A 26,292-nucleotide genomic window follows, 5' to 3' on the forward strand; every position below is an offset into this window, starting at 1 on the left:
GCTGCGCGTCGCCGCCGCCGCCGCCGCCGCTCCCGGGCGTCCTCGCCCGCTGACCCGGGGCGCGGCCCTCTGCACAGCAGCCGCCCCACGCGTGGTGGAGGTGCTTTGGCGAGCGCTGCCGGTGTGCCAGAGGAGGCCAGCGTTACTCTGTGTTTTGAGAATGCGTCAGGGCACGTGTCCTTGAATTCTGTAGGCACACGCAAAATCAGCCGAAGCGATTCTAAGGAATGAACCTCTCACAGAGAGCAACAAGGCAGCAGACATTAGAAAAGGCCTAACTGAAAGAAAGAAGTCCTGGGGAGGAGTCGTGTAAGAAAAATAACAATAGCGTTCTTTCCAGGCAATAAAAGGGTGAGCTTTCCTGAGAAAAGACAGTTGTCCTGGCAACTCAGAAAGTGGCAACCTTGCTGTCTTTGGACAGCCTTCTGCAGGCCTACCTGACATGCGAGGCTTGTTGTTCAGTTTAAATTATGTATGGGCTTTGGGGAGGGTTTCTTCCTATTTTTGTAAGAAGTATTTAAAACAATTTAAAGTCGTTGTAATGAAGTGTGAATCAGACATGACTATTATATTCCAGTAGGTGGCAGCAAGTGGTAGGTTTCCTCTTTTTATGGACTGTCTCAAAAAGAGACTTGTCTTCAGTGGCTGTGGATGCCCAACACAGCAATGCCAAGCCTTTTGGTATGTCACCGCCACCACTGTCCCATATCTGCCTTTCTCCTGCTGCCCTCACCATCTCGTAGGAGCCCTTGCAGCTGCTCACCCACATCCCCGCCTGCTTTCTCTATTGTCCCCATCTTTTCACCCATYTCAAGCTATGTTGCTGCCTCCTGAACAGTGCTGCAGCTGTTTTCCCCTTTTCTTGCAGCCACGGCTATTGTCATTGCCCTCTCTTCAGCAGATATTAAGTTGGGCTGTACTTACTCTCTTTTTACCTTACCTTACTTCTAATGTTAAAGTTCTCGTAGCAATGCAAATCCAATAAACATTGAACACATCAGCTTATGATTTATTTCTTTAGCAAAGTATATTTACTTTTTTCTGGTTTTCTCTATTAACATTTACTAAATCAATCTTGAAAGTACTGTGGTGCAAAAGAGCATGAGACCTGCTTCTAGGAGAAGAGGAGGTATATTGGGGACAAGTTTGAAAGGTTTTGTAGGGAGGACAAAGAATGCAAATTTGATGCAGACAGAAAAGGAACAACTGAAGGAATTTGAAGACAGATTAGAAGCACTCAATGAAGTAAGATGGAGTTTGGATCACATGAAAGACTATGAAGAAGAAGCCGAACAGAGACTTTTTCTTTGAAGAAAACAGTTTGCAAATGACTCAGGTCTGGCTATTAGCTGTAAGCCAGTAGTGACTAGTGTGAAGTCTGAGGGCCCTACAAAACAAATTAACCAAACCAGCTGAGACTCTTGAGGCCTGAATACTTTCATTACAGACCTGCTGCCTTCCAGACAGCCCCTTGCTAACTCAAGTACTTTCTTCCAGTTTGTGTCCTGCAGTATCAGCTCTCAGCCCAGATCATGCAGCTCTTAGGAAGAGCAGKGCTAGTATTTCTTTAATACTCTTTACTCTTTGCATCATTGAGCACAAGACTGGCCCATTGCCTTGTTTTTAAGGAATGTTTCATCCATAAGTGTAGAATGCCATGTTATCTCCTGGTTAATCTGAAGCTAACTTTAATAGCTGGCAAATGGTAACATACAGAAAATAAACAATTCTTTCACTAAAATCCAAATWGTAAAATGCACTTAGAGAGAATAATAAATAATAACAATGAGATGATGATAAATGAAAGCAAACCACACTTCTATAATTGCTATAACTATACTTTATACCAGTTCCAAAATAGTGCTCAAGCCATTAGGACAGCTTGATTGCCTTGTAGTGGGGATCCAGCTTTCAACTGGATCCATAGTCTGCTATTAAAGAAGAGAATCATGATGTAATGTTTCCTGAAATCAGATATGTGCAAATTCTCTTATGTCAGATTCAGATCTTTCCCCAAACATTTTTTGTATCTGCCCTTTTAACCGGAGATCAGTTTTATCATTTTGAAAAGGAGTTTTGATTCTGTCTACCTCCTTGTAGTTTGGCAATAAGGAGTCAAATTCAGTCCACTTGATGAAGGGAATTTGTTCAGTGATTTTTAAACAACTAAAAAAATGATAAAGAAATGATTACCTGATTGTGAGATAAACCTGGCAGTTTAGGATTTGATATTTAGTGCATTTATTTTTCACAAACTGTAAACTGTAGTAACTGATAAAGCTACTGCTATCACATTCCATAAAAATTACTTCATTGTTTTTCTGAACTGTATGCAACCATACTTCATAAAAGCATWTAACACACTAGTAGAACTCATATTTAGACTGCTGATACTAAAAACTGATAAAGAGTGAGCTAAACTGAGGTAAAAGACAACAAATTTGGACATAAAGGTAAAGCATTTTTTTTAAATGAGGAGCTAATCAGAGAATGGGAGTGGTATTTTCCCATTTCTAGAGATGAACTGGTATTGCACAATTTACCCCTAGAGATAACTGCACTGCGGATTGTAGGGCCATGCTCAACATATCTCAAAGAAGGACATAATTTTTTGGTCAAGATTTCAGTATTTCTTAAATAATACATAAAAATAAAAGTAATAAAAAGCAAAAGCAAGGGAAGTTGATCATTTGTGATAGTCTCAGTACTGTAATGAGAGAACTTATTAAGTTTTTCATGTTTTAGGAGAAACACTTATATAAACAAACATATCTGAATAATATTCATGCACTTACTAGGATTGCTAAGGAGAAAGATTTTTTCTCTTAGCATGATTAGAGACATTTATACTTTGAAACTTTAGTTATTGCTTCATTCAAATAGCTGGAGAGTCAATCCTAGTAAAAACATTAAGATGTTTTAAAAGTTCTTTAATTCACAGAACTCTGTCGGATTGATTTTGTGTGCTATTTTTGTGAAACATGCTGCTTTTACTGTAGATTATAGTTATAAAGATTTCTTTTCCAGAAGAATTGTTTCTAGTCAGTCATCTGTCAAAAAATCAATTATTTTGCAATTTTTAGTAATAAAATTACTTTGTCAAGACCCTGTATGTGTCACAACTAGTGAATTCATACTTTTCTCATGCTCAAATTCTAATGTATCTCTTCAGTCAATAATATCAATATAGCTGGAGCAGGGCAAACTTATCTGAATCACAAAATAACTGTTATCAATGTGTTACACTTGGAAGATAAATAGGAAAAATTTAACATTTACTTTTTTAATATTTTAAGCTAATTTAATTTTCATTTCAAAATTTGCTGTTTTGTATTTTAAAATATCTAAATATTTAAATATGGCACAAATGCAGATTTTTGTTTGAAACCAAAAGGTTTCTTTTTCTTGACAAGACACTACAAAAATTGTACATTTCAAATCAAGACTAAATTTTTTTCTTACATTTTTGTTTAGTAAGCTAAAGTGTCTGTCATTTTGGGGGGATATTTTTACACACAAAAACACACATTTATTTATTTAAATATAACCTAGCCCTGTCCTCAGGCTCTAGAATCCATGCAAGTAGGTCAGTTTACAGCKGTTAAGGAACTGGGCCCAAAATCTTCATTAACTTAAGGATAGAAAATTCTAGGGAATATGTGGGAACTGGCATCCCAATGTGTTCATTTCCCATTGTGTCTGATTTCAGTTGACACCCAGTAATGAGATGAACATTTATCCCATGCAGATATTCGTATGAAGTGTTTTTATTAGTGAACCAACTGACACAGAATTAAAGTTCAATAGAGGAAACACCTTATGCTGAAACATCAACATCACCAAACAGAAGAAGAAGGGGCAAGTTATACCCTTGTTAAAGCAAGTAGTCATTAAACAGACACTCAATACAGCAGATGACAGCAGATGTTCTAACAAAGAAGCATTCATATCTTCTGGGAAATGAAACAATGCTTATTTGAATTTTTAAAAAAGGCCAGACCGTCTCTTGCATTAAGAGGAAATAAATTTTGTGGAAATAAGATTAAATCTGTCTGAACTTCCCCAGAAGGATTTCAAATTATACCAAACCAAAGAGGTTGGCTACAAAGGCTAATATGCCACATAAAAAGAAATATTTTCTAATAATGTAGCATGAGCATAAGATATATAGAAAGACAGAGCTTTTGATATCAAGGATATTATTGGAAACAGTATATGTAATTTAAATGTTTATTTTACTTCTTATGGCTTACAGAARTCTTTGTAATCCTATTGCCTATTTTGAATTCTGTGAATAAATAATTTCTTTTTATCTTAAGCTAACTGAAATTAAGAAGTAAGATGACTGCCTAACAGGACATTCCTCTTTGAATGRTGTAACAAATCTAGAAACTGAGGCACTGAAAACTAGTGAGTGCYGTAGCTCCGTACTACATTTCTGGACTATCCAAGCAGTAGAAAAGTTGATGTACAGTAGCACAATACAAGCTACACAGTCGTGATGGACGGCCACCATGGCAATGGACAGGAGGAGCATAAGCATCTTCTCATTCCTGCTGGTAACTAGGACGCTTTGTGCCATGCTGCAAGGTAATGGGAARCATGCCTGAACTCATAGAAACTCCAGGAAATTTGCAACTTCCAGTTATTGAGCCATAAATTAGGATTCAGCTATCAGCAAACCGCTGTGTGCTTCCTATTACTGTTCGGCTGAAGCTGAACATACCATTCATCATGTGGTATGTATGAGGTGGAAAAGACCATAGTATTTTAATCTCATTATTTGCTTGATCATGTACAGAAGAAGACCATAATAAATTATGACAATCTTGATATATACTTTTGAAGATTTGCGGTTCAGTATTTTGTCTAGACTAARTTAAATTGAACCACACTATGCCTTGGATTTACAGAAAATACAGTTAGTGCTTTCATTTTTTTCTTCTTTTGACTACCTTCTTCAAGTAAAAAAAATGCTCTTGTCTATAGGGAGAGATTTTAAAAGATGCAAAGGCCTGCYAGAGAGTAAGTAAATCATGTTATACACATTAAGAATATTTATATAAGCATAGTATAGAGGCTGAGGAGGTCTGTCTTTTATGGCCACCTCCATCCTATGCCTCAATCCTATCTGCACTAGAAAACTGATCCATTAGGGACAATCACTGATTATTATGCTAACAGTAACCACTTTATAGCATAGTTAAACATCCCATTCCTGAAACCACTTAAAAATAGCAGTGTTGACAGGAAGGATATGTCTGACCTTGTGAAATTCATGCACTTTTCTGTATCTTGTTTTCCTTGACTTGAAGAGTGGATTCATAATAATTTGTAATAGTCCATAGAGGACATAGATTAATGTTTGTTAAGAATTCAGAGATTCCTAGATTAAAACACTGTGGAAATGAAAAGCAGTAATATTCAGCAATTATGTTCAGGAAAAAAAATCTAGTAAACACAATCATTGAGTAGGTTGTTTAGCTCTGGGATCCGGAAGCTTATGATTAAATAGAATTTGAAAATTTTAGGTCTAAATTATTTGCTGGCAAGTAACCTGTGCGCAACATCCTCACTATGTCTTATAGATGAGAAAGGTGGATGTTTCAGAGGAAAGCACTTGTGATTGAAGCAGTGTGCAAAAGGTATGGAATAAATTCCTGTTCAGGAAAAGAATAACAGAAATTAGGGCTATGAAGGGTAAGTCAAATCGAGAGGATCACTTAGTAGGTATGACTGGCAGATCACAGGAAGAAGTTAGTAGCAAAATTAGATTTCATGGGCAGGAATGAGAGTAAATAAAGTCCCCAAGTTTTTAGTTGAGTAAAGCGAGAATAAAACTCCCACATATGTTTAGGGAAAGTGGAAAAGTGAACCTCTCTTTATATGTCATCGTGCTTTCTTGCTGCTGCAATCACAGTTGCACTTACAACTTGTTATTATTTGCTTTGTTTAGAAATCAATTGGATGTCTCAATCTGAAAGTAAAACTTACTGTTTGCCTAAAAGTTTTATTACACAGATGTAAAGAAAAGATAAGCTCCATCTCAAACGAATTTTACCATATAATGAAAAATATTGGACCAGAAGGCAAAGTAACCAAACCAATAATTGACCAACCTAAGAAATGCCAGCAAAATAGTTATCCAATCATGGATAGTCATCGTTGGCATCACATATGAGATAAGGGGAAACACAAGTGGTGTTATATAATTAAGTGGCTTATGAATGGAAAACTATTCTCAACCAGAAATGTTCRAAAGAATATAAGCGAAAATTGGAATAATATACTGAAAAACAAAATTGACAGTGAGGAAAGAAATCCATATGGATTGATAACAGATCAGTATGAAGGCTGATCTCAGGGCACATAAATACATCTGAGCTATCCTTAAGCTATTGCTCTCTTGCTCTCAGGTTGGGAAACAGAAACAGAGCTTGTAGGAGTAAAAATGTGAAATAGATGACCTTGAGAGTTTTGGCAGTGCAAATAGACAGAAAAGTCAGGCCCTAGCAGCAATAACTTTCCCCCATCTGTTTTCTTATGTCTGGAAAGAAACAGAGCCAATGTGGAAGCGGACTTCGCAGACTACAATTGTGATCCAGTAGTAAATCAAATGTTAAAGCTGTTGCCTCACAGAATGAGTATTTACATTTTTTATAAATTATGGAAGCTTTTAATGCCTTTAGTGGTAAGTGATAACATCTGAATCTTTCCTCACCTTTAAAAGGGGTATCACAAGACCAGTGAGTATCACAGTAATATTCAGTCATTTGGACAGTGGGGTCAGACAGGATCCGGAGAACTGCGAAAGAGCAGGGCCTTATAGCACTAATTCTCCTTTTTCCCGGCTGACCTGCTCTGCCTGAAGCCTGGCACCTGCTTTTTCAGAGCTTCATGCCATGGTAAAAGTTGCAGCACAGAATTGAACTAACCCTCCTGCCCTGTCCTGGATATGGGACYGTCTGTCACATTCGTCTCCCTCCATTGATGCTCTCACCCCTGCTAGAGCCCACAGCTGCTCAGGGATCGCACTCGTGAGCCTCTAGCCCGTTGGACGTAGACTGTGTGCAGACCGCAGTCCTCTATCTCCAAGAAGGAGAGGCCCTGCAGAGCGAGGGCACACAAAGCGGGGCTGGGCCACATTACATAGGGTGGCTTATTGTGGGTGTTGTTTGATGCCATCCACCCCCAGTGTGACTTCATTTAAATTACTGTAACTATTTTCTCTAAATCATTTTTTCCCTTCTTTGGAGTTTTCCTTTCTCACATTTTAGAAATGTAAATTCAGCTCAATGTAAGCTGCTTATTAGACTGGAAAATTTTAAATGGCAGGTTACTGGAGCTGACTCAAAGCTTCTCCAAGTGCAGGAAAATTTTAATTTTGCAGCAGTACTAGCCAGGCTATGTATGAGAAAGGACGTGGTGGTTTTTGTGGAAGGTGGAAGTGCATGAGGAAGAGAGTGGGGAAGAAAGAAGAGGGAAATGGAGGGAGATCTGCTGGGGAGACAGCTTAGAAGGCTCAGTGGGTTTCTGGCTGACCTACAAGTGGGATGAAGAGTCCCTCTTCTTTCTTCACTGCGGCTCAACTCTCTGATTTCCAGATTCAGGAGGCACCATTTCTCCTTGCCCACCCTCCTTACCATGCAAGCAACATCCCTCACCTCACCACCAGGGCTCGGCTGCTCTGGAAAAGGGAAGGGACAGAGATGGGACTGCTGAGTCAGGAGGGTCAGGTTTGCTACTGCTGCAGGAGCACACTAGCAACCCTCACACTGAGTCAGTTTGCTGGCAGGCATTAGAAATCAGTTGTTTGTGTAGCTTGAATAGTTCAAATATGTGGTCTTCGTCTCCACAGGAGAAAAGGCCTTGGCAGAGTAAAGAGTGGAACTTGCCTTCTCTTTATGGGGATTTTTTGCCATCCTGAACATCCACCTCTGTAGGCAACTTACCTACTTTGCTTATATCTGCAACTGGCCCTGCTGTTTTCTATTCAAATAAAAGAAAGATAGGACTTTAAACTAATCTTTAAATTAAAATTTCAGCATTACCTATCAGCAGAAGTAAATGTTTTTGGAATAACTCTTTTTTTTTTTTGCTTTCAAAAAAGACTAAATGCTTATTATATCTGCGTATGAAAAATCTGAACTCCTAGTGCGGTRGAAGTGGTACAAGGCAGTTTGAAAGATTTCTGGCAACAACACTGATGTCATCATTGCAGTATTAGCTATGGAAATAACTTGCTCATTACTCTTGTTATATGATCAGTACTCTTGCTGCCGGTAAGCATAACAAACTTCTGCTTCATTAAAATGTTGTTTAGCTATAATWGACTAAATAGCCTTTAAAAATAATGTTTTAGGAAAACCATATATTCTACAAATCCAACAGGATCACCTGTCTAAAAGAAAAAAAGCTGTTTATTTAAGCAGAAAAAAAGAGATTAATAGATTTTTGCATCTACATGGGTAGCAGTTTTACAAACGCAGGGTCCATCCTGCAAACAACCCTGTACGTTTAGCATAAGAATAATCCTTTGGGCCATTTCATGTGTTTAAAAATGAGTGCTTATGGCATCATGATCAGGAGAACAAATTCTGTAATATGTTTTAGAGTTAACAGGAATCTCAGCTAGGGCAAGTGCCTGTTCTTATGGTAGCTTTAGACTTTTGGGAATATTAATGAAACAGTAATATGACATTGTATAGCCAAGGCTTTCAAATTGTTAGAAAATACTCTCATCTCTTTTTATGTAGCATAGATGCCGCCACTCCTTGAGATTTCCAATTTCCACATGTTGCGTTTATGAATTGCCAGTTTATGAAAGATGCAGGTTTTTATGTAGCTTTTAGATCTTGTGAGACAACTGCTAGGATAATGAAGTGGGATTAACCTAACTAAGGGACAGCTTGAGGACGTAGCTAGCCCAGATAGCACGTATCAACAAATGTTAGACAGACAATGCAGAAGCTATTTGCTGATTAGACCATGCTTAGGAGAAGCTAAACATATTTGTCTAGGAAGGTTTTAGTTCCCAGTAGAGAAAACACCAGAAGATTCCCTAGAGTCTCCTAAACACTCCTATGCCCTCTAGCATCTAAGAAAACAAAGAGGATAAAACAAAGAAGACTGAAAAGAAGTTTTTTATCCAAACTCCCAAATTAGGTTATTTAGACCTATCTAAGCCTTTAGGTAAGACATATATGGCACAGAGACCATTTAATTGTTTACAATGTGTCTATGTCATGTGGCTTGCATTGAAGAAGCTTACAATTTATTCTGAAAATAATAGCTCATTATTTCCAAAGCATTTGAAACATCTAGATTAAGAATATTTAATGAAATTCCAGACAAGATTCCAGGGAAATTCATACTTTAATTCCGAGACAATAAATGCCTGCAAGAGCTAATGAATTCCTATTCACTGGAAAATTTGAAAATATTTTGTTTCATTCAATTAAGACCACTCACCCTAAAAGTGAAATTCTCATTAATTAAAAATACTGCTTTACAGTCAGCTACAAGGGCATGCTCCCAATGCAAACAGAAAGCTGTGACCTAACGTATTTTATATTCATCACTGGCCTCTCTACTCATCACATGTCTCAGCTCGGAAGTGCTTTTAGTTCTGAATCATAACAAGGAGAAATCTGCATTACTATCAGGAGAGATAACCCAAAAAAACAATTTTTAGAGTCAGCAAAGAATTTGCATCATCTTAAAGGGTTAGTACAAAAAGTCTCTAAGGTTGTAGTTCCTGCTTACATATTTTCAATTAAATTATGTCTAAACTTCACTATTACAAGACAAGAATAAGGTCTGCACATTGTTGGTCTATTTTCTATGGACTTTCTTGTACTAATTAGCATGGCCAGTTGGTCTCATAGGAACAGTGGATGTTTGTGCTGTGACAGACATTTAAAGTGAAAACTCTAGACACATGTCAAAGCAAACCCAGTCCAAAGCTAAGAGAGCATCTACCATATGAACCCATTCAAAAGAGCACTTGAGTATTTTAAGACATGTGCACATCATGCCTTCGGAATAACGGCGCTTTGAACATTCCCACACAGCTCTACTTAGGGTGCCTATTAGCAACTGCTGAACAATGAATACTCTTTTCAAGAAAGGCCAGAGAAGTGACACTAATTATTAGCAACTGCTTCATGCCCCAGGTAACTCACATTCCCTATTGCTGAGTAAGCAATGTATGCCTAACAGACATAATTTCTAACCATGCAATTAGTCACCATTCCAAAAGAAAACCCAAAAAAAAMCCCCAAAAACTGCTTTTGATCAAGCTGAAATACAGTTTGTGCATCTTTGGTGAGTGGCTGAAGTACTGTCCTTAAGTACTGAGCATAACTTTTGAGCCCAACAGATCACCTTGAGACATCTCAAATACAAAAAGAATTCACAGCATACTGCCATGCTACGTGGGAGGATGGCAGGCAAAGATGATATCAATATATACCAATATTAGGCACAGAGTATCCATGCATGCAAAATGCTGAATAGAGATGTTCTGTGCTTGATATTTATTCATCCATTGTCTCTTGAATTGCACAGATTAGTCAAACATTAAAATATTTTTTCCATTTTCCCCAGCAATGTTATTTTCTAATGTTGAAAGAGGAAAACTTCACAGAGTTCCTCATGCAGCTAAAGGCAAAGTGGTATATCTGCCCTTACTCTTTACAGAAATATTTAAAAGTTATTGGGAAAAAAGATATAATTCATCACTTGGTAGTCCTAGTTAATTAATTCCCATGACTTCCCGTAATGTTTGGTAGATGTAAAATACATATATATGAATGCAATTTATGTTATAAAACAATTAGATAAAATTCTGTGCATATAAGTTCCAAATTAGAGTAATGTGGTTATTCTAATTTGCAGCATAGATTTCAGTGATCTAATCTATTATTGAATCTATTAGTGATTTACTCCTCTGGACAAATAATTCCAAGATAATGGGTTAGATTTAGCTCAGTTGGTTAGAGCATGGTGCTAATAATGCTGAGGTCATGGGATTGATCCCCATATGAGCCGCTTGCTTGAGGGTTGGATTAGATGATCTCCAGAGGCCCCTTCCAGCTTTACCGATTCTATGATACTTTTTCCCTTAGGAAAGAGTGGGAGGTTAAAAGACAAGAAGGGAAATTTTTAATGTTATCCTGAGAGGCATATATATAGGTTTTAACAACGTAATCATTGAATTATTTCTTTGGAACCTCCTTTCCAAAGATATTCACCATTTATTCCACTTGCTATGGGAGAACTCTGTATACTCTGTATAGGTATCACGCAGTGTTAATGCATATTTGACAGTGGATTTAGATGCAACAGCTGATGCAGAGCTGTATCTGCCTCATCCTACTTTCCAAGGGTGATGGCAGTTAAATGAGAATGATCCTTATGATTTTGTATGGGATCAAGAAATACTGGTATGACAGGGTTTGTGTTGTTTCCCAGGGAAAACCCATAGAACAAAGACTGTATGTACAGCAGAGTTTCACGAATAATGTACCCCATTTGTAGTTTCACCACTGCTGGTGTCATATATATTCTTTATAGCAGATTCACAGGAGGAAAAGAAATTCTGAAAGTAGAAATTAAGTTGTGCATTTATTACGTCTCATAACATTATATATAAGGCATTACCAATGTGTCAAGGGAGAAGGAATGTGAAATCAAGAGTGTGGTGGTTATAATATGCAGTAGAAGAGCAAAGGTGGAGGTAGGCAGATGGCCTTTGGTAGTCATATATTCTACTCCCCTCCTCACAGAATTACTTTAAAGAATCTAATCATAAGATTCAGATAAATCTTTCTTAGTCAGGAAAAAATAAGGGCAAAACTAAGCAGGTCTTGTTTCCAGTGGGATACAAGAAAATTCTTAGCTTTTGTTCTGTGTCCCTCCTTTCCTTTTCAGTGCCCAAAGGAGGCTGGTAAAGAGGGAAACAGCCATCCCAGACAAGGAAAATCCACATCGGGTGAATAGAGGTTCCAAAAGCAGTGTAAGAGAGAGGGAGCTAGAAGTTAGCTGAGACACTGAAGTGACTTTGGAAGATATTTGTTGATAAATATAATGTTAACAGCATGCTTTGTTACTTTATCTGTTTGTAACATTGTTCCATTACTGCAAGTCTGCTTTTTTAAGTAAATAAATTATTTTATCCTTAGTTAGTGTCTGGAGAGGAATCTGTCTCTGAGTGATCTGACATAACCAAGACATTTCTCATCTGAAAGTGTGACAAGATAAAAAAAAAAGGTGAACTAGGACCTCTTAAAAAGTGGTTTTCTTTGTGGCAAATTACTAGTGCCTGCCACTAAAGAAGCTGCAGTGGTCTATTTGAGAAATGGTATCACAAGGTTTTAAAAAATAAAATAGTATCTTCTAATGTCTAGTGACATCTCTATGGATGCAGTGAGATATTGTGAAAAAGATGTAAAAGATGTGTCAAAAGACACGAAGAATTTGATACACCCATTTGAATACTGAGCACATGCTGTACAAGTATGCTTTTCTACCCAAGTTATTAATTCCAGTAAGTAGTAGTGTCATGACTTGAACTGCTGGAACTGTTCCACTGGCTAAAATGAGATGTTAAAGACTTTGACAGCATTCCAACTGGAAAACTTCTGCTATGGATCCTTCTTTTACTACGTTTTCTTTCCTTTGGGAAAACAAACAAACTGGCGTGGCAATTACAGCAATTCATATGCCACGAGAAGATGAATTACAGGTTTTAAATGCCTGCACCACAGAGCAGGTATTCAGAAACTGTAGTATAATTGCTATCCAAAATACAGATTTTTGTAAGACTCCTTACTTTGGAAGATTAGTTTCAAATGCATTATTATAACACTTTATCAAAGACAAAAGGAAAGATAAATTTTACATGCACTACTAATATTTTTCATTAAGGAAACATACTGCCTGACAAACTAGCAATTTCTTCATGGCTGATTGCCACCAACAAGCAAAGTCTATTTCCTCCAAACTTGTAAGTGTAGATCTGAAAAAAATTATCTAGTATTCTGTGGTCCTTAGAAGAATTCAATGCCTTCATAAATTAACAAGTGTGAACACTTTCCTCTATATAACCTACCCCAGAACATCTCAGCAGACAAAACTGTAGCCACACATTCATGGAGCCCTGCCATCAAAACAGTGACTCAGAGAATGTGGCTTCCACAAGGCTGTTGATTATCTCAATAGGACAAGCCTATACGGGAAATGGTATGAAATCAGATATATTAATGTCTATTTAAAAACAGACAAAGTTTTCTCAAATCTTGCACAGAGCTACCTCTGATTGCACTATGGAGACAAAAGCGTTGTTGAAGGCTCACTACCACATGTTGGATTTAAGTTGCTGTGAAATTGGTAACAGTATGATCTTTAAATAATTATTACAGGTAATAGCAAAAGAAAACCCTCTCCTGTTATGGGCACTTCAAGTTGTCTAATGCAGAAGCATAAATTACAAAATAGATTACAATCTTAAATTACATTGCCAAAAAGACTTTTAGAACTTTGCTTCAAACTATTAAAAAAAAAAGGGCAAATAGATATAATTGCTATGTCCAGATGCTGGGAAACCGTAGTGAAAAAATGGAACATAAAATTAAGAATATAAATTTATACAGAAACATTTACTGATACTGGTCAGTACAAAATCATCTTCTGCCAAAATACTGTTTTCTTACAAGAACTTGTCCTAGTAATAACAGTGATAACAGTAGTGCATTGTGATCTTTTCCACTGAAATTCAAAGAATGTCCTTAATTTCGTAAAGTGGAAAATAAGCTTAAGTGCAGATGAGAATAGCATGTATAATCAAGCATGGATCCATTATAACTCAGGGACTGTGCTATAGACAAGTTAGAAGATCATGATAATATGATTTCAAACTTATGAGAGAACATGAGTTAAAGACTTACCAAGCAACATAAAGCTGTTTTCAGAACTGTACTTAGCCACCTCTTTAACCATCATACAGTWATGTAAAATAATGCTTTGGAATAATAACTGTGAGATTAGAAATGGTCTAAACGTAGAGCGACCCTAATAAATCTGAGGAGGAAATAATTTTAAAATTTGGTAAACTAGTGAGCTTCAACAATTGGAACTCCCTGCAAGTTTTCAATATGAAATCTTCATGTCATCTACAGGCAGTTTCTATATACGACTATGCAGTTTCTAGTAAAAAATCCCAAGGCTTAAATTTAAATGCAATTTAAATACCACCTAACTTAAAATCCACCAATTTTAAAGAGGCTTTAATTAATGGCACCAGCGATTAAGTAAAATTTTCCATTCCAACCAGGAATGTGGAATGACAGCATCAACCCATTCTGTTTGCTCACTGAATTAGACTTTCTGACTTGCAAACTACAATTTTAATAAATGTCACTATAGCTAGGACTAGCAAGCAAAGAGGAAAAAAAACAACGTACACAAACTGTCCCCAACATGCAAGATCCACTCTACAAACAACATGAATAATAACTTGGAGTCATCTCTCTCTTAATAACTTGCTATTCACCGCTTCCTGCAGCTGAACACCCTTCCTGGCGCACCGGTTCACAGGCATGAAGTTTGGCAGCCAGCTGCCCATCACAGCTTATGCTGCTGGAAGAGCCCTTCACAAAGCACAGCAGAGATGAACGCCTTCCTACCTGTCAGATACACTGCTGCCTTCCCTGCTAGCTCCTGGCCATTCGCTCATTCCGGCACCTCTGCCAGCTGCGTTTTCCTCATCACACTCCACAATTATTTGAGCTTCACCATAGGAGTGCAATGTCATATGGACTGGCACAAAATCTTTGGTCTATAAAACAGACTGGGTTGTTCTTCTTGTCAAAGCATAATTATTGCCTCTGTAATTCCTTTAGTTTTACAACACAGCCAATTTTTCCAAATTTGTCCAAAGTGTGTTCACTTTGGACACTATCGCTACTGTGGATCTATGGCTGGACAGATTTGCTTAGCCAAATACTAACTTGTCAGGGCTGCTTGTGTCTGCCACTGTTGCTGCTACAAGTATTTTTAATTTGCTACATATATTTTTGAGTTATTTTATTAATTTTGTTTTATGCCAAAATATTACTGAGGGGGAAGGAATCAAAAGTATAACTGAAGAAGGGTATTTGCATTGGCAAACATTTTCAGTGATGGCATTTTCACGTTCCTCTGAACAAGGAATACAGTCCTCAAGTGTCTGGAATAGTAAGGCTCCACTCTACAGGCACAGAATAAAAGAACTCTTGTTTTATTCTGACCATCGACCCTTTTATTCAGCTTCCCCTGCTCTCTACCAGATGCCAGAAGTGTGCCCAGCCCTTCTGGGTTTCCATTCTTATCCAGCTCTTTGGGGGAAGGGAGGATCCACTTGTCCTTTAGGCCTTGAGCCGTAAGACTTAAATCAGGAACGATATGTTCCCATGCTCTCGCATCCTGGCGAGCTTCAGCACATCACAGCTTTATTCCTTAAAGGCTAATACTGACCTAGAGTGTATTTGTGAATAAAGTCACCTCAGGGAAGAACTTTTTCTTCATCTACCAATATCCAAAATGATTCTCAGAAAAGCAGCACAAAACAGATCATTTCCAATGAGTGATACTTTGGTAATTTCCAGTGAATGACCCAAAAATGAAAATGTGGAGGAACAAGCCCTTAGTCCACTCCAGAGAGGTACTAAAGTTAATTGTTAGGCCAAGGTCACTGGGAAAACACCATTAAAAGTTACCTTACTTGGTCTTTTCCGTTTAGATGAGCAAGCATAAGAACCTTTATATTTGCTGTGCCGACAATACTGGACAGAGCACATAACTCTCTCCAGGGMACAAAAAGCAATTCTGAGATCAGAACTGCTGTGGATAGCAGCTCCCTTGGGATGACTATCTGTTTGCCAGCGCGCAAGAGGCTTATCAAATCAAGGCAAATATTTAACAGGAAAACACTGAAATAACTATTTGCTTATATTTATAGTAAGACAGAAAATAATAACAATGTACCACACATTCCAGCAACTCCATTATCCCCCTGTGCCTATGTCTTATGCTATCTCAAGAGTTTAAGGGTTTGTATAGTAGCTCATCTGAGGTTAACTGCACAACTAGTACAGAACTGGAAGATACTATTGGCAAAAAAATAAAATTTTCTAATGAGTGTACTGAGTTTGTACTGTAGATACGATTTTCCTCTACAGACCTTTTAACTGTAGCCCTGGGCTTATCCTGGGCTTAGTTCCCAGGAAACAGAGAACTGGTACATTTTCAGAATACTTGCAGTAAAAAATAATAATCAAAGATCAAAAGACAGCATTTTTTCCAGAAACTCCCTGATTTACCAGTTAATGCCCTTCTAATCCACATATAAATCACAATTAATAAACAGTTACTTTACTTTTGCGTGAGCTGTCTCTAGGCACTGGTTCGCATTACAGATTCTAAACATAACTGCTACTATAAAACCCCGACTCCTAGTACTGTAAGTAAGTTGCTTTCACAGTATCAACTACATCCCCAGTTATCATAAGCAAAGACAAGCACGAGCTTCTAATACAYAGCTGCTTATCAGAAGAGCAGAAATCCTGTGCTTTTGCATCAAAACTCCTGCTCCTCCTGCATCCTTCTCAAAACTCCCCTACACCTCAATGAGGCGCCCAGTTGAGATGCCCGGGCGCTCCTTAGCTGATGGAACCGTCCTTGGACCCGAGCGTGACGTCTTCTTTACCCAAGCATGATGTCTTCTCCCACGCCGCAGGGCAGCAAGCAACCTCCAAGCCTTCCCGGGCTTTTGCACTGAAACGAAGAGAAAATAACATGTCACCAGGCAATGTCACTCTGTTCTCCGCAGCGAGGACGGGACAGTGGTGGGGGCTTCCTCTGGCTGGCATCTGCGTGTCAGACAGCTTCGTGGTGCCTGAGAGCTCCTGAGGGTGAGGGTACAAAAGGACACTGTGCTGCATGCACTAAGTTTTGCCATTCACCTTCAAATGCAGAGCAGTCAGCAAGTTCATGCCCAGAGAAAAGTCGAGGTTTGTTATTTCACAGACGGTTTCTGAACATCTGTTTACTGTCCTACACACAGCCTGTGCAAGATCACACTTCCTGGAGGTCAAGAACACTTTTTGTGCTTTGAAATATGGATGTAAAGAACTTCCTTTTTTTTTAATTAAAAAGAATCTTCAGAATGAGGATGGGCACTTAAACTTTTCTCTGTTCTCCTGCATCAGAAACATAAATCAGAGCTGTTCTCTTGTTTGTATTTCATAACTAGTCACATGTAGCGTTTTCATTAATGAGAACACACCTGCAAAACTACCGACAACCTGTCCCTCTGTCTCGCACGCAGAAAGATCCGGAAAAGCTAATCTTGCCACATCTTTCAAAGTCTGGACTTGCAATTCAAGGAAAAATTACTGAGGATTTCATCCAGGTGTCTGGGAAAACACATTATGAACCTACTGATGTGTCAGCTAGGCTTCAGAGGCACATCATGCACTGTCCCCCAAAAGCTGTAAAAAATAATGACTTCAGCTATATAATGTGAGAGAGCGCCTCAGCTGCTGGATTTGGAGCATTTTACTGCATTGCAGCCCCCAGACAGGAGGGAAATGCAACAACTGATGGCAGATATTTGGATGTGGAAAAGAGAAATCTGTTTCCAAAAAAAAAAAAATTATAAGCACACATCTTCTCCTTTCTTGCACTAATTAACATCATGAATTTTGCAATCCCTGTATGTTAGTCGGGGATCTGGGCAGAGGTCTGAAAGGCAGCTCCCCTGCCTGAAGAGCTAAAAGCACTTCTCTATTATGTTAATTGGTAAAGCAGATTTCCCTGAAGCTTGAGCAACTGAGCCCTTGCTAAACTTTGTATGACCTTTAATTGTGCTAAATGTTTGTGAAGCTGTTTCATAAGGGGCTTTCTTTTTGAAGCAATCACCGAGGACTGGTGTGTTTTGCATTTCTGTATTTCTGCTTTTAAGATTGCAACAGAAATATAAGTTACAGTGATTTGATTGTCTGACACATTTGTATTTTCGTACTTCTGCTTTTTAAAATAGGCAGCGTGGAAAAGCTGAATGGCATCGAGCTACATGATGCGTGCGAGACTGAAAGCACATGCTGAACGCAGTCCATTCAATCGGGACAGCACGAAACGGGGTCAAGGACTCGTGATTCGCGCTGCGCTGCCGATTGTGRCTAAAAATGCGCTATTTCTCTGCCTGAAATCACACTGGATTTTGATCGCAAGATCCTTCCGCAGCTGCACCTTTGGGGCTACAGCCGGAACGGCGCCGAGCGCCCGCCCACCCCGAGCTGTGGCGTGGAGAGGCCAGACGCGGCGAGGGGCACCCGAAGCCCCCGGAGCCCCGGCCGGGCCGCCCCTGCTCCGAGGCGCCGCCGCCGCAGCCGTTACGCCGCCGCAGCCGTTACGCTGCCGCTGTCGGCGGCCACCTGCGCGCGCCCTCCCCATCCGAGCCCCGCCCCGTGACGTCACACCAGGTGCTTTCCCTCCCCTCCCCGAGGGCGTGGCCCGGCGGGCCGGTAGGCGGGGGCGCGCATGCGCCCGGCGCCGGCGGTAGCGGGACCCGTTGCGAGCGTATGTGCGCGCGCGGCGGTGGTGGTGGCGGCGGCGGAGCGCAGCGCGCCCGCCGCTCCTGTGTGCTGGGCGGCGTGCGGCGGAGGGCATGAGCCTGTCGGCCTCCGGCGGCCTCTCTCGCTCCGGCCGCCGCCATGTCCGCCACCATCGAGCAGGAGTTCCAGGAGATCGATGCCACTAACGACTGGCAGGCACGTTATCTGGTGAGCGAAGGGCGGCGCCGGCCCTCTGCCAGCCGGCGGGGAGCGGGGAGGGTGCGAACAGGGCGCCGCGGGCCACCGGCGCCCGTTGCCGCTGTGAGCTGCCTCCGCGGGGAGCGGAAGTCGTTGGGCCACGGCTGGTTTTCAGGTGCGCGCAGCGAAACTGCAGGCAGGCGGCGCGCATGCTCCGAGAGCGCTTGCTTTTTTTTTTCCCCCCCTCTCTTCTTTTTTTTTTTTCCTTCTCTGTTCCCTCCCTCGCTCCCCTGTCGGGAGGGGTTGAGGGAAGGGGAGCGCGCATGTGCAGTGCGGCCTGTGTTGGCGGCGCGCACGCGCGCGGCGGGCGGGCGGCCGGTGGGGCGCGCTGCGCATGCGCAGCGGCAGCAGCCTCTCTGCGGAGGGGCTGACGGCGGTGGTGAGAGCGGAGGGTTAGCTGAGCTGGGGGTGTTTTCCCCGCGCCTCCCAGGCTGGGTGGAAAGTTGTATCTAATAATATCGACCCGGCCAGCGCTTGTCATCGTCCCTCAGTTCGCCGCTTCTCCGGCTAATTGACTGCGAAGTGGTTGCTCGGCTTCCGTCTCGCTCTAAGACGCCCCTCGCGTCGCAGCCGCCCTAATGCACCCGGTGCCGGAGCAGGAGCAGCTCGATCGTTTCACAAAAAATAAAGCTGCTGCTTCCCCCCTCCTCCCTCCCCCGAARCAGCACTGATTAGCAACGGCCTCAGTTATATGCTTTGAGTCCATTGTCTAAAATTATTCTATAAATACTATTCTAYTACCTTCACAACTGAGAAGAAAGTGACCCAAAACAAAAGTCCGCTTTGCTAACGAAAGKTTGTGCTTTTTCTCTGTTAAATCACCTGTGCATTTGATTTGTGTGTGTACTTTGAATAAATTCTTTCTAAATGTGTTATGGAACAGARCAGTGCTTTGGATTTAACAGGGGATAACAGAAAAAGTTATGTAGAATTACTGTGCTAAAGCATGTAGGAAGAGTTCTGCAAACTATTTTTCATGAGGTGAAAATGTACTCTCATGTTATGTCTGGTATATCCAGACTAAGTAAGCAAGGTAATTTAGCTTTCCAGGGTCATACTAATAATACTCAATTATGCTTGGGGAAGTAAACTCAAGAGGAAATTGTATTTTAAGCTCTGCAAAACTTCTTAATGGACTTTCTCTGGTTTTTCTTACAGCTATTTTGTATGATTTTCTTGAATAAAGACTTTGCATTAAAATTCTACCACTTCCTGGTTTTGTAGGTCTGCAAACTCAGGATTTTTTCAGTATACTTAATGTAAATGTTTTTTATTAAAATCAGAGAGTACAGATCTGTTAAAGCAAAACAAGGAAATGCTGTTCTTACACCGCACAAACTCACAGAAAATAATTGCCAACTACTTGTTTTTACACTGAATTTTCCTATGATACGTTTTCCTGTGGCAGTGGTGTGTAGGAAGCTTATGCTTGTAATGGGAGGTATAAGTTTCTCTGAAGAAAAGTTCTGAAGAAAAAAAAAGCAATTGTGTGTTAAGGTTTTCTTGCTCTTTCTGCTGAGACCAGCTCAGTATATTTGCTGTTCAGTTCCATGTGTTTGAGAAGACTTGTAAAATTTATTAAAGCTGGGAGTATTTGTGCTGACTCCTGGAGCTTCTGTCCAGTCTGAATTAAGGACTGAATAAGTAACACTCTTTCCCCCATTTATTTCTTTTGTGCAAGTTTTTCTTGTGTAATATGTCTTATATTACACTTAGTATCTCGTTTGTTTCTCTAATTTRTGAAGGCTAGATCATATTAAAGGAAACTGATTTTAGAGCTAGTCTTCCTTAGATTTGCTTCTGTTGATCACAGTACCTCTCTGCATTACTGTTTAGTATTTTTAACTGATCTAATATCTCATGACCAAATTAGCAGGCTGTTGTTGACAGAGGATGTTGGTATATTAAAAGGGCGCAACATATTTTATTTTTAATGAAATAATACAAAACTTACATTTTTAGGAATGCTGTAGTGAATGCTTAACAGATTTGTTTATTGACCATGCATGTAGTTGCTCCCAAAGGTTGTAAGGTGTTTGCAGCTTGTCTTCTCCTCTAGCTCAATGTGCTGCATCAAAATAAAAATTTAATCATGTGATCAAGTGATTTTTATACAAACATGTAAGGAACTGTTACTGCTCTATGTTATGGTTTAGGGTCTTTATAAGCTGCTGTTGCATTTAAAGTAACATCACAGGATAAACACTAATAGATGGAGATTCCTTGTGCATATTAGATTTCTATTAAAGACTTTTTGTTTGTGTTCATTATCTGAGAGTATGCTCAGATAATGACAGTCAAACTCTGACTACCTCGGAGTTTGAGAAGACCTTGTTTGTGATGGTGGGAACATATAAAGAAGACAAAGGAATGCTTAGTTGTAAAGGGGAATTTAAATGTATTTTAATATGTAATGATTTTATATAGCAGCAACATCTAAAACCAAGTAAATTTCAAAATAAAATATTTTAAATTCTATATTTTACAGCAAATCTTCTGAGGTGGCATCAGTACAGAATATAAGGGCACAGTTAGATTCACTGGAAGCTGTTTGTCAGTAACACCTTAGTTGAGTTTTCATGGTTGAGCGCATTAGATAAATCTATACATCTTAGTGTTCTTTGAAGGTGAAGTTGTGGAAAGGATGCTCTGCTTTCATTAGAGGCAAAAGATAAATAAAACTCATCATTCAGAATGTGTGAATAGTATTATTCCTTAAAATAGTGTGCATATCTGTATGTTTGAAAGCCTTCCAAATGCAGATTATCAAAAGGTTTGCATTAATGCTTGGGAGAGAAGCAGGCTGTGATCTCGTATTGATATAGAGTGACAGCTGTGAATTTAGAAGTGCTCCCTCATATATTAATTACAGCTATATGAACCATCAAACTGTCTGCAGTAGTCTTGTGGTTGTTACAGAAGCCATAAAGTCATTAAATGAATTATTGTCGTGCAGATTTATGCTACCGATTGGTGTAGAGGAGCTAACTGGYATACTGTTGTTAGTTTATCTGACTCCCGTATTGCTATGGGAGATAACATGCAAGTCTATGAGGTAAACTGTGAACATAACAAGTACCTGATATTCTTTTTGTTTCTGTTACATCAGTTGCTTACCAAGTTGTACTTAGGTTAGTTTTGTGTTGGTAACCAAACCTAGAAAGGTGTAAATGGCACAGCTTGGCTGCGTGCCTCACAGGTTTCATGAGTGAAAATAACATAAGCTGTAATGAAAATTAGTTTAAAAATGTTAATAATTAGTAACCTTGAAAGTCTTGCATAGGATTTGTAAAACACTAGCCTTAATCTGCTTACTGATTTTAACTAAACTGAATTTTTGTCYTTTAAAGGAAATTCGACATAAATCCAGTGACTACCCTCACAGAGTTGCAAAATATCCAGAAAACAGAAATCGAAACAGATACAGAGACGTTAGTCCGTGTAAGTATGTTTTGTTTTGTTCTTATTTACTCTGTTCACTTTTAAATGTCGTRGCTAATATATCACAATCATTATAGGTTTTGTATTTTATTTAGGTCTGGATGTAGGTATGTATCCTTTGATAGCCGTGTTTCTCRTGACAAAATGTGTGTAATAGAAGGGAGAAAAATACGGAGTTTAAACTTACTGTATTGATTGGTGAATTAGAGATAACTGTAAATTATGGTTGTAAGTATATAGATAAATATGAGCTGCAAAATAAATACTATTTTGAAGGTGGKTTTTGTCATAGGGAAATTATTTGAGTTAGTGTTATTTTCTGTCTTGAAAAATCAAGGTATCAGCAGYTGCTGAGCACAGAGTTTAAGTTAATAAGCTATGACTAACTCGGATAATTTCCTTCATGGCTGCTTAGGCAATGCTACACACTTCTGGAATAGAATTGTGTGGAGAAATACCAACTTCTAGTTGTGCTTTAAAAGCTACTTGAGATCTTACTTTGTCTATTCTGAAAAATTTATATGTGAAAGCATTCTATAGTTTTCTCTGTAAAAATAGATAATGGTATCAGGTGCTTTATTTTACCAGCTACCATAAAATGGTCTTTATGATGTAAGGACCCACAACCTCATGTGAAGACAGCTGTTTTTACAGAATCCTTTAGTACTGTAAATATTGTGGACTTTTTTGAACAGAATCTACTTTAGCAACTGAATTCCAAAATCTTTATAAAAACACCTCAAGCAAAAGACTACCTGTAATGCAGTCATAGTTGGAGAAAGTTATCAGTAATTGCTTTCAAAAGAACTGAGAAAAGATTTCAGTGTAGCCAATTTTTTTTTCTGCAAAATACTGAAGTCAGGACAGGTTAAATATTTGTATATCCTTTAGTATCGAGTTTCCCAGAGCAGGAGGGACCTATAAAAGCTCTGTCGTTATTTGAGCTGGAATTCTTGAGGGGTTGTTGGTGTATTGGGGCTTTTTGTTTGTTTGAGGGCCTAATCTGAAATATCTATAGTATTGGATATAGATTTGGAGAAGTGCTGAACTCCTTATTTCCAATTGAAAGTTGTGGTACCAGCATGTGCATGGCATTTCTCAAAACTGCACTGAAAGAGTTCAAACTGAGTCATACTGGTCAAACGCAGTGCTGCATGTTGCCTATTAGGCTACTGCTAGAGTGCTGGCTTGCGCCATGCAGTCACAACAAATGGATCCAGTCAGGCTTAATGTGAATTTAAATATTATACTTTGATGTAACTGAACTCTTCAAAATCTACCTGGCATTCCGCTATACAGTCCAATTTGAGGACTGCACATCTATAAGGGAGATAGCTCAAGGTAATCGAGGCTTATTAACTTGAGTGCTATGCTCAGCAAAAGTAATGTGCTTCTTCCAGACCATAGTTAATCTGTGTGGCAGTACTTTGGTGCCTCAGGCTTGCAGTTACAGCACAGAGTTAGTTTTTCACCTGTGGTAAAGTTACAGAAAGTAAATGTAGCATGATCCATTTTCATACCTAAATTGAGAAAGARGGTTTTAAGAAGAGAAGGTAAGAAGCTGAATTTCAGCCTGTGAGACCCAGCTTCTATTCCTGGGTCCAATATCCTAAAAAATTTTAATGGAAAAATCTGTATTCATGTASTTAACCTTTCTTCCCATCTCTTGTTTCTTAAGCACAACTGCAAGGAGAACGGCAGTTTACATTTCAAGCGTTTACYATTTTCCTGTGTTTGAAATGTTTTTAGAAGCTTTTCTTTTTTTAGTGTTATTTAAGTAGTCTCTAGTAATACCTCCAATGATATGTTAGAGGTGTGGCTTGCATTAATTTTCTGTAGGTTTTTTGGAACTCAAATTTTCCTTGATAATGGAATGCCTTTCACAGTACTAAAGAATGTATRTAATTACCTTCCCCCCATCTGTCATGGTAGAGCCTGCTTCTGCTAGCTTAGCTGGCAGGGAGTGTATTGCATCATCATATTAATCCCTTGACCCTGTGCAGCAAAGGAGGCAGTTAAATAAAATCTAGTCTTGAAGTGGTAGCTCAGTTAAAAAAAGAGGTTAAAGTTATTGCATCTTAGTTGACTTGAAGAATAACATGATGTCTGACCTAAGATGATGAGCTTTATGAAGCATTCCTCAGTTTTTGGCATGTGTGAAACAGGTGGTTTGAATTGGGCTACCAAGGTAACCTTGCAAAACTAAGGCACTAGGAATAAGGCTGTATATGAGGAGAAAGAGCTGGAAGGGAATATATAACAACATTTTGAGATAGTAGAGCATAAATTCCAAAGCAGCTGGGGTAAAAGCTGTGCAATTTGGTCATTGTAGCGATCACATCAGATCGTGGTGCACATATGCAAGGAACTGGTATTGCAGAAATACAAGTAGATCTTACACAATCTAACTTTTCAGTCCTTGACTTCAGAAATGTAATGGCTATTTAACAGTGTTTGTATAAAATACTGGTGATAATAATCCCTTTTAGTGATAKTAAAGACTTTCAGAACTATCTAAAGAGAAGCAGGTGTTTCAATTTAAGGGTTGGAAAATGTTTGATGGTTAAAAATTCTGTGATCTAGCTATTTGAATAAGCATATTAGAAGACATGAGAAGCAATTTGATGAAAGTGTTTCATTTCTCCATGACAAYGATAAAATGGTTAGACTAGATAGCAGCCAAGCCAGTGTAAAACCTGAGATGACATGGCTGTAAGAGGGAATGCAAAGATTATTTTGTCTTGTGGAAAGATCTTGACTAGAATGCAGGAAAAAAAATTTTTAACTTGGTTTTGCCCTATTTGGTCTTTGCTGTTTCGCCCTGTTTTGACTTAACAGCTAGGAAACAAACATTGAAACCATTTTTTAGCTGTTACGTACATTTCTAGGCAAAAGATGATTTCTGTTAGTTGTATAAGGCTAAACATCTTCAGCCATTACAGCTGATGGAGTTTCATGTTGTCTACAGTATCATGCCTCTTTTTGTTAGTGTCCAGTTTTGTTGGCTGTAGAGCCAGGGGAGGAAAAGTTTGGAGGAGGGAAAAAAATGCTTGATACTGTAAAAGCCCTTGATAGTTATTGCTTAGCCAGTTTGGTATTAGGGTAGAATAGGGAGAGGAATATTTTGGTTATGTAGTACTATTGAAACAGGAAGCTAATCTGAAATAGGTTTGGTTTGAGAGCCAGTCATTTCCTGACAGATGAAACCATTTCTCAGAAAACATTGTTAGGAGGAAAATAACTTTGGGGGCTATTACTTTTAACTGATATCTTTAATGAAACTCTTCAGATTTGTCATGAGTTTCCTTCTAAATCTTATCCATAGTTCATATCAGAGTCACTGGATAGTTGCACTGTAATACAATTTTTAGTCTAGTGTCTCTGATTGACTGTAAACACCTTTAGAAATCTTTAGTCAGCTGACTGTTCCCAGATTTAGGAGCAGGAGGGAAATTCCCTTTGCAAATTAGAAAGAAATTTATTTTCTTGTTTCTGTTGGGTCTGGGAGTGAGGGAAGACCCAAGTAAATTGCATTATTTAGTCTTCCTTTGTAATGTAGTGGGTAGCACATTTTCTTAGGATAGCTGAAGATTTTCACCTAATAAATCACATTTCTATTGGAAGATCTTGAAGTTGTTTTCTTCCTGTAGCCRTGAGTAGTCTTTGTGTTGGACCTTTAAACCATAGGCTTACAGTTGTCATAGAGTATATGCCAGGGTGAGAGGAATGTGATGAGTATTGTGCTCTTCAGGGGATGGAGTGGGAGCTGATGTGGACAGTTTTGCACTTAACGCTGATTAAATGTTAGCACAAAAATGTTGCCTTCCAGTCTGTATGTGCTGAGAACGGGGAGCTGTTCTGTCCAAAACAAGCTTACTTCATTTTTTTTTCTTGCAGTCCATRTTAGAAGTTGAAATTGGTATTCCCTGACTTTAATGATTCTGTAAAATATTTTATTGATAGATTACCAGAAGCAAGGTATAAATAAGCTCAACTT

The 26,292-nt window shown here is 39.1% G+C and overlaps 1 protein-coding gene across 4 annotated transcripts in view; it reads left to right on the forward strand.

The window, feature by feature from the left end:
* Positions 1-18,575: 18,575 nt before the first annotated feature.
* PTPN2 (protein tyrosine phosphatase non-receptor type 2) overlaps positions 18,576-26,292 on the forward strand; it is a 34,139-nt gene continuing 26,422 nt past the window's right edge. For 3 of the 4 annotated variants that reach the window (XM_085322467.1, XM_085322471.1, XM_085322469.1), the window contains exons 1-2: positions 18,576-18,824; positions 22,205-22,295. In XM_085322467.1, coding sequence (XP_085178593.1) covers positions 18,756-18,824; positions 22,205-22,295 — 160 coding nt within the window. In that variant the 5' untranslated portion in view covers positions 18,576-18,755. The remainder of the gene's footprint in view (positions 18,825-22,204; positions 22,296-26,292) is intronic. The other variant, XM_085322468.1, reaches the window with a different exon arrangement.

This window comes from Rhea americana, unplaced genomic scaffold (assembly GCF_003343005.1).
Source record: "Rhea americana isolate MKP2758 unplaced genomic scaffold, rheAme1 scaffold_78, whole genome shotgun sequence".
In the NCBI taxonomy this organism is placed as follows: Eukaryota; Metazoa; Chordata; class Aves; order Rheiformes; family Rheidae; genus Rhea; species Rhea americana.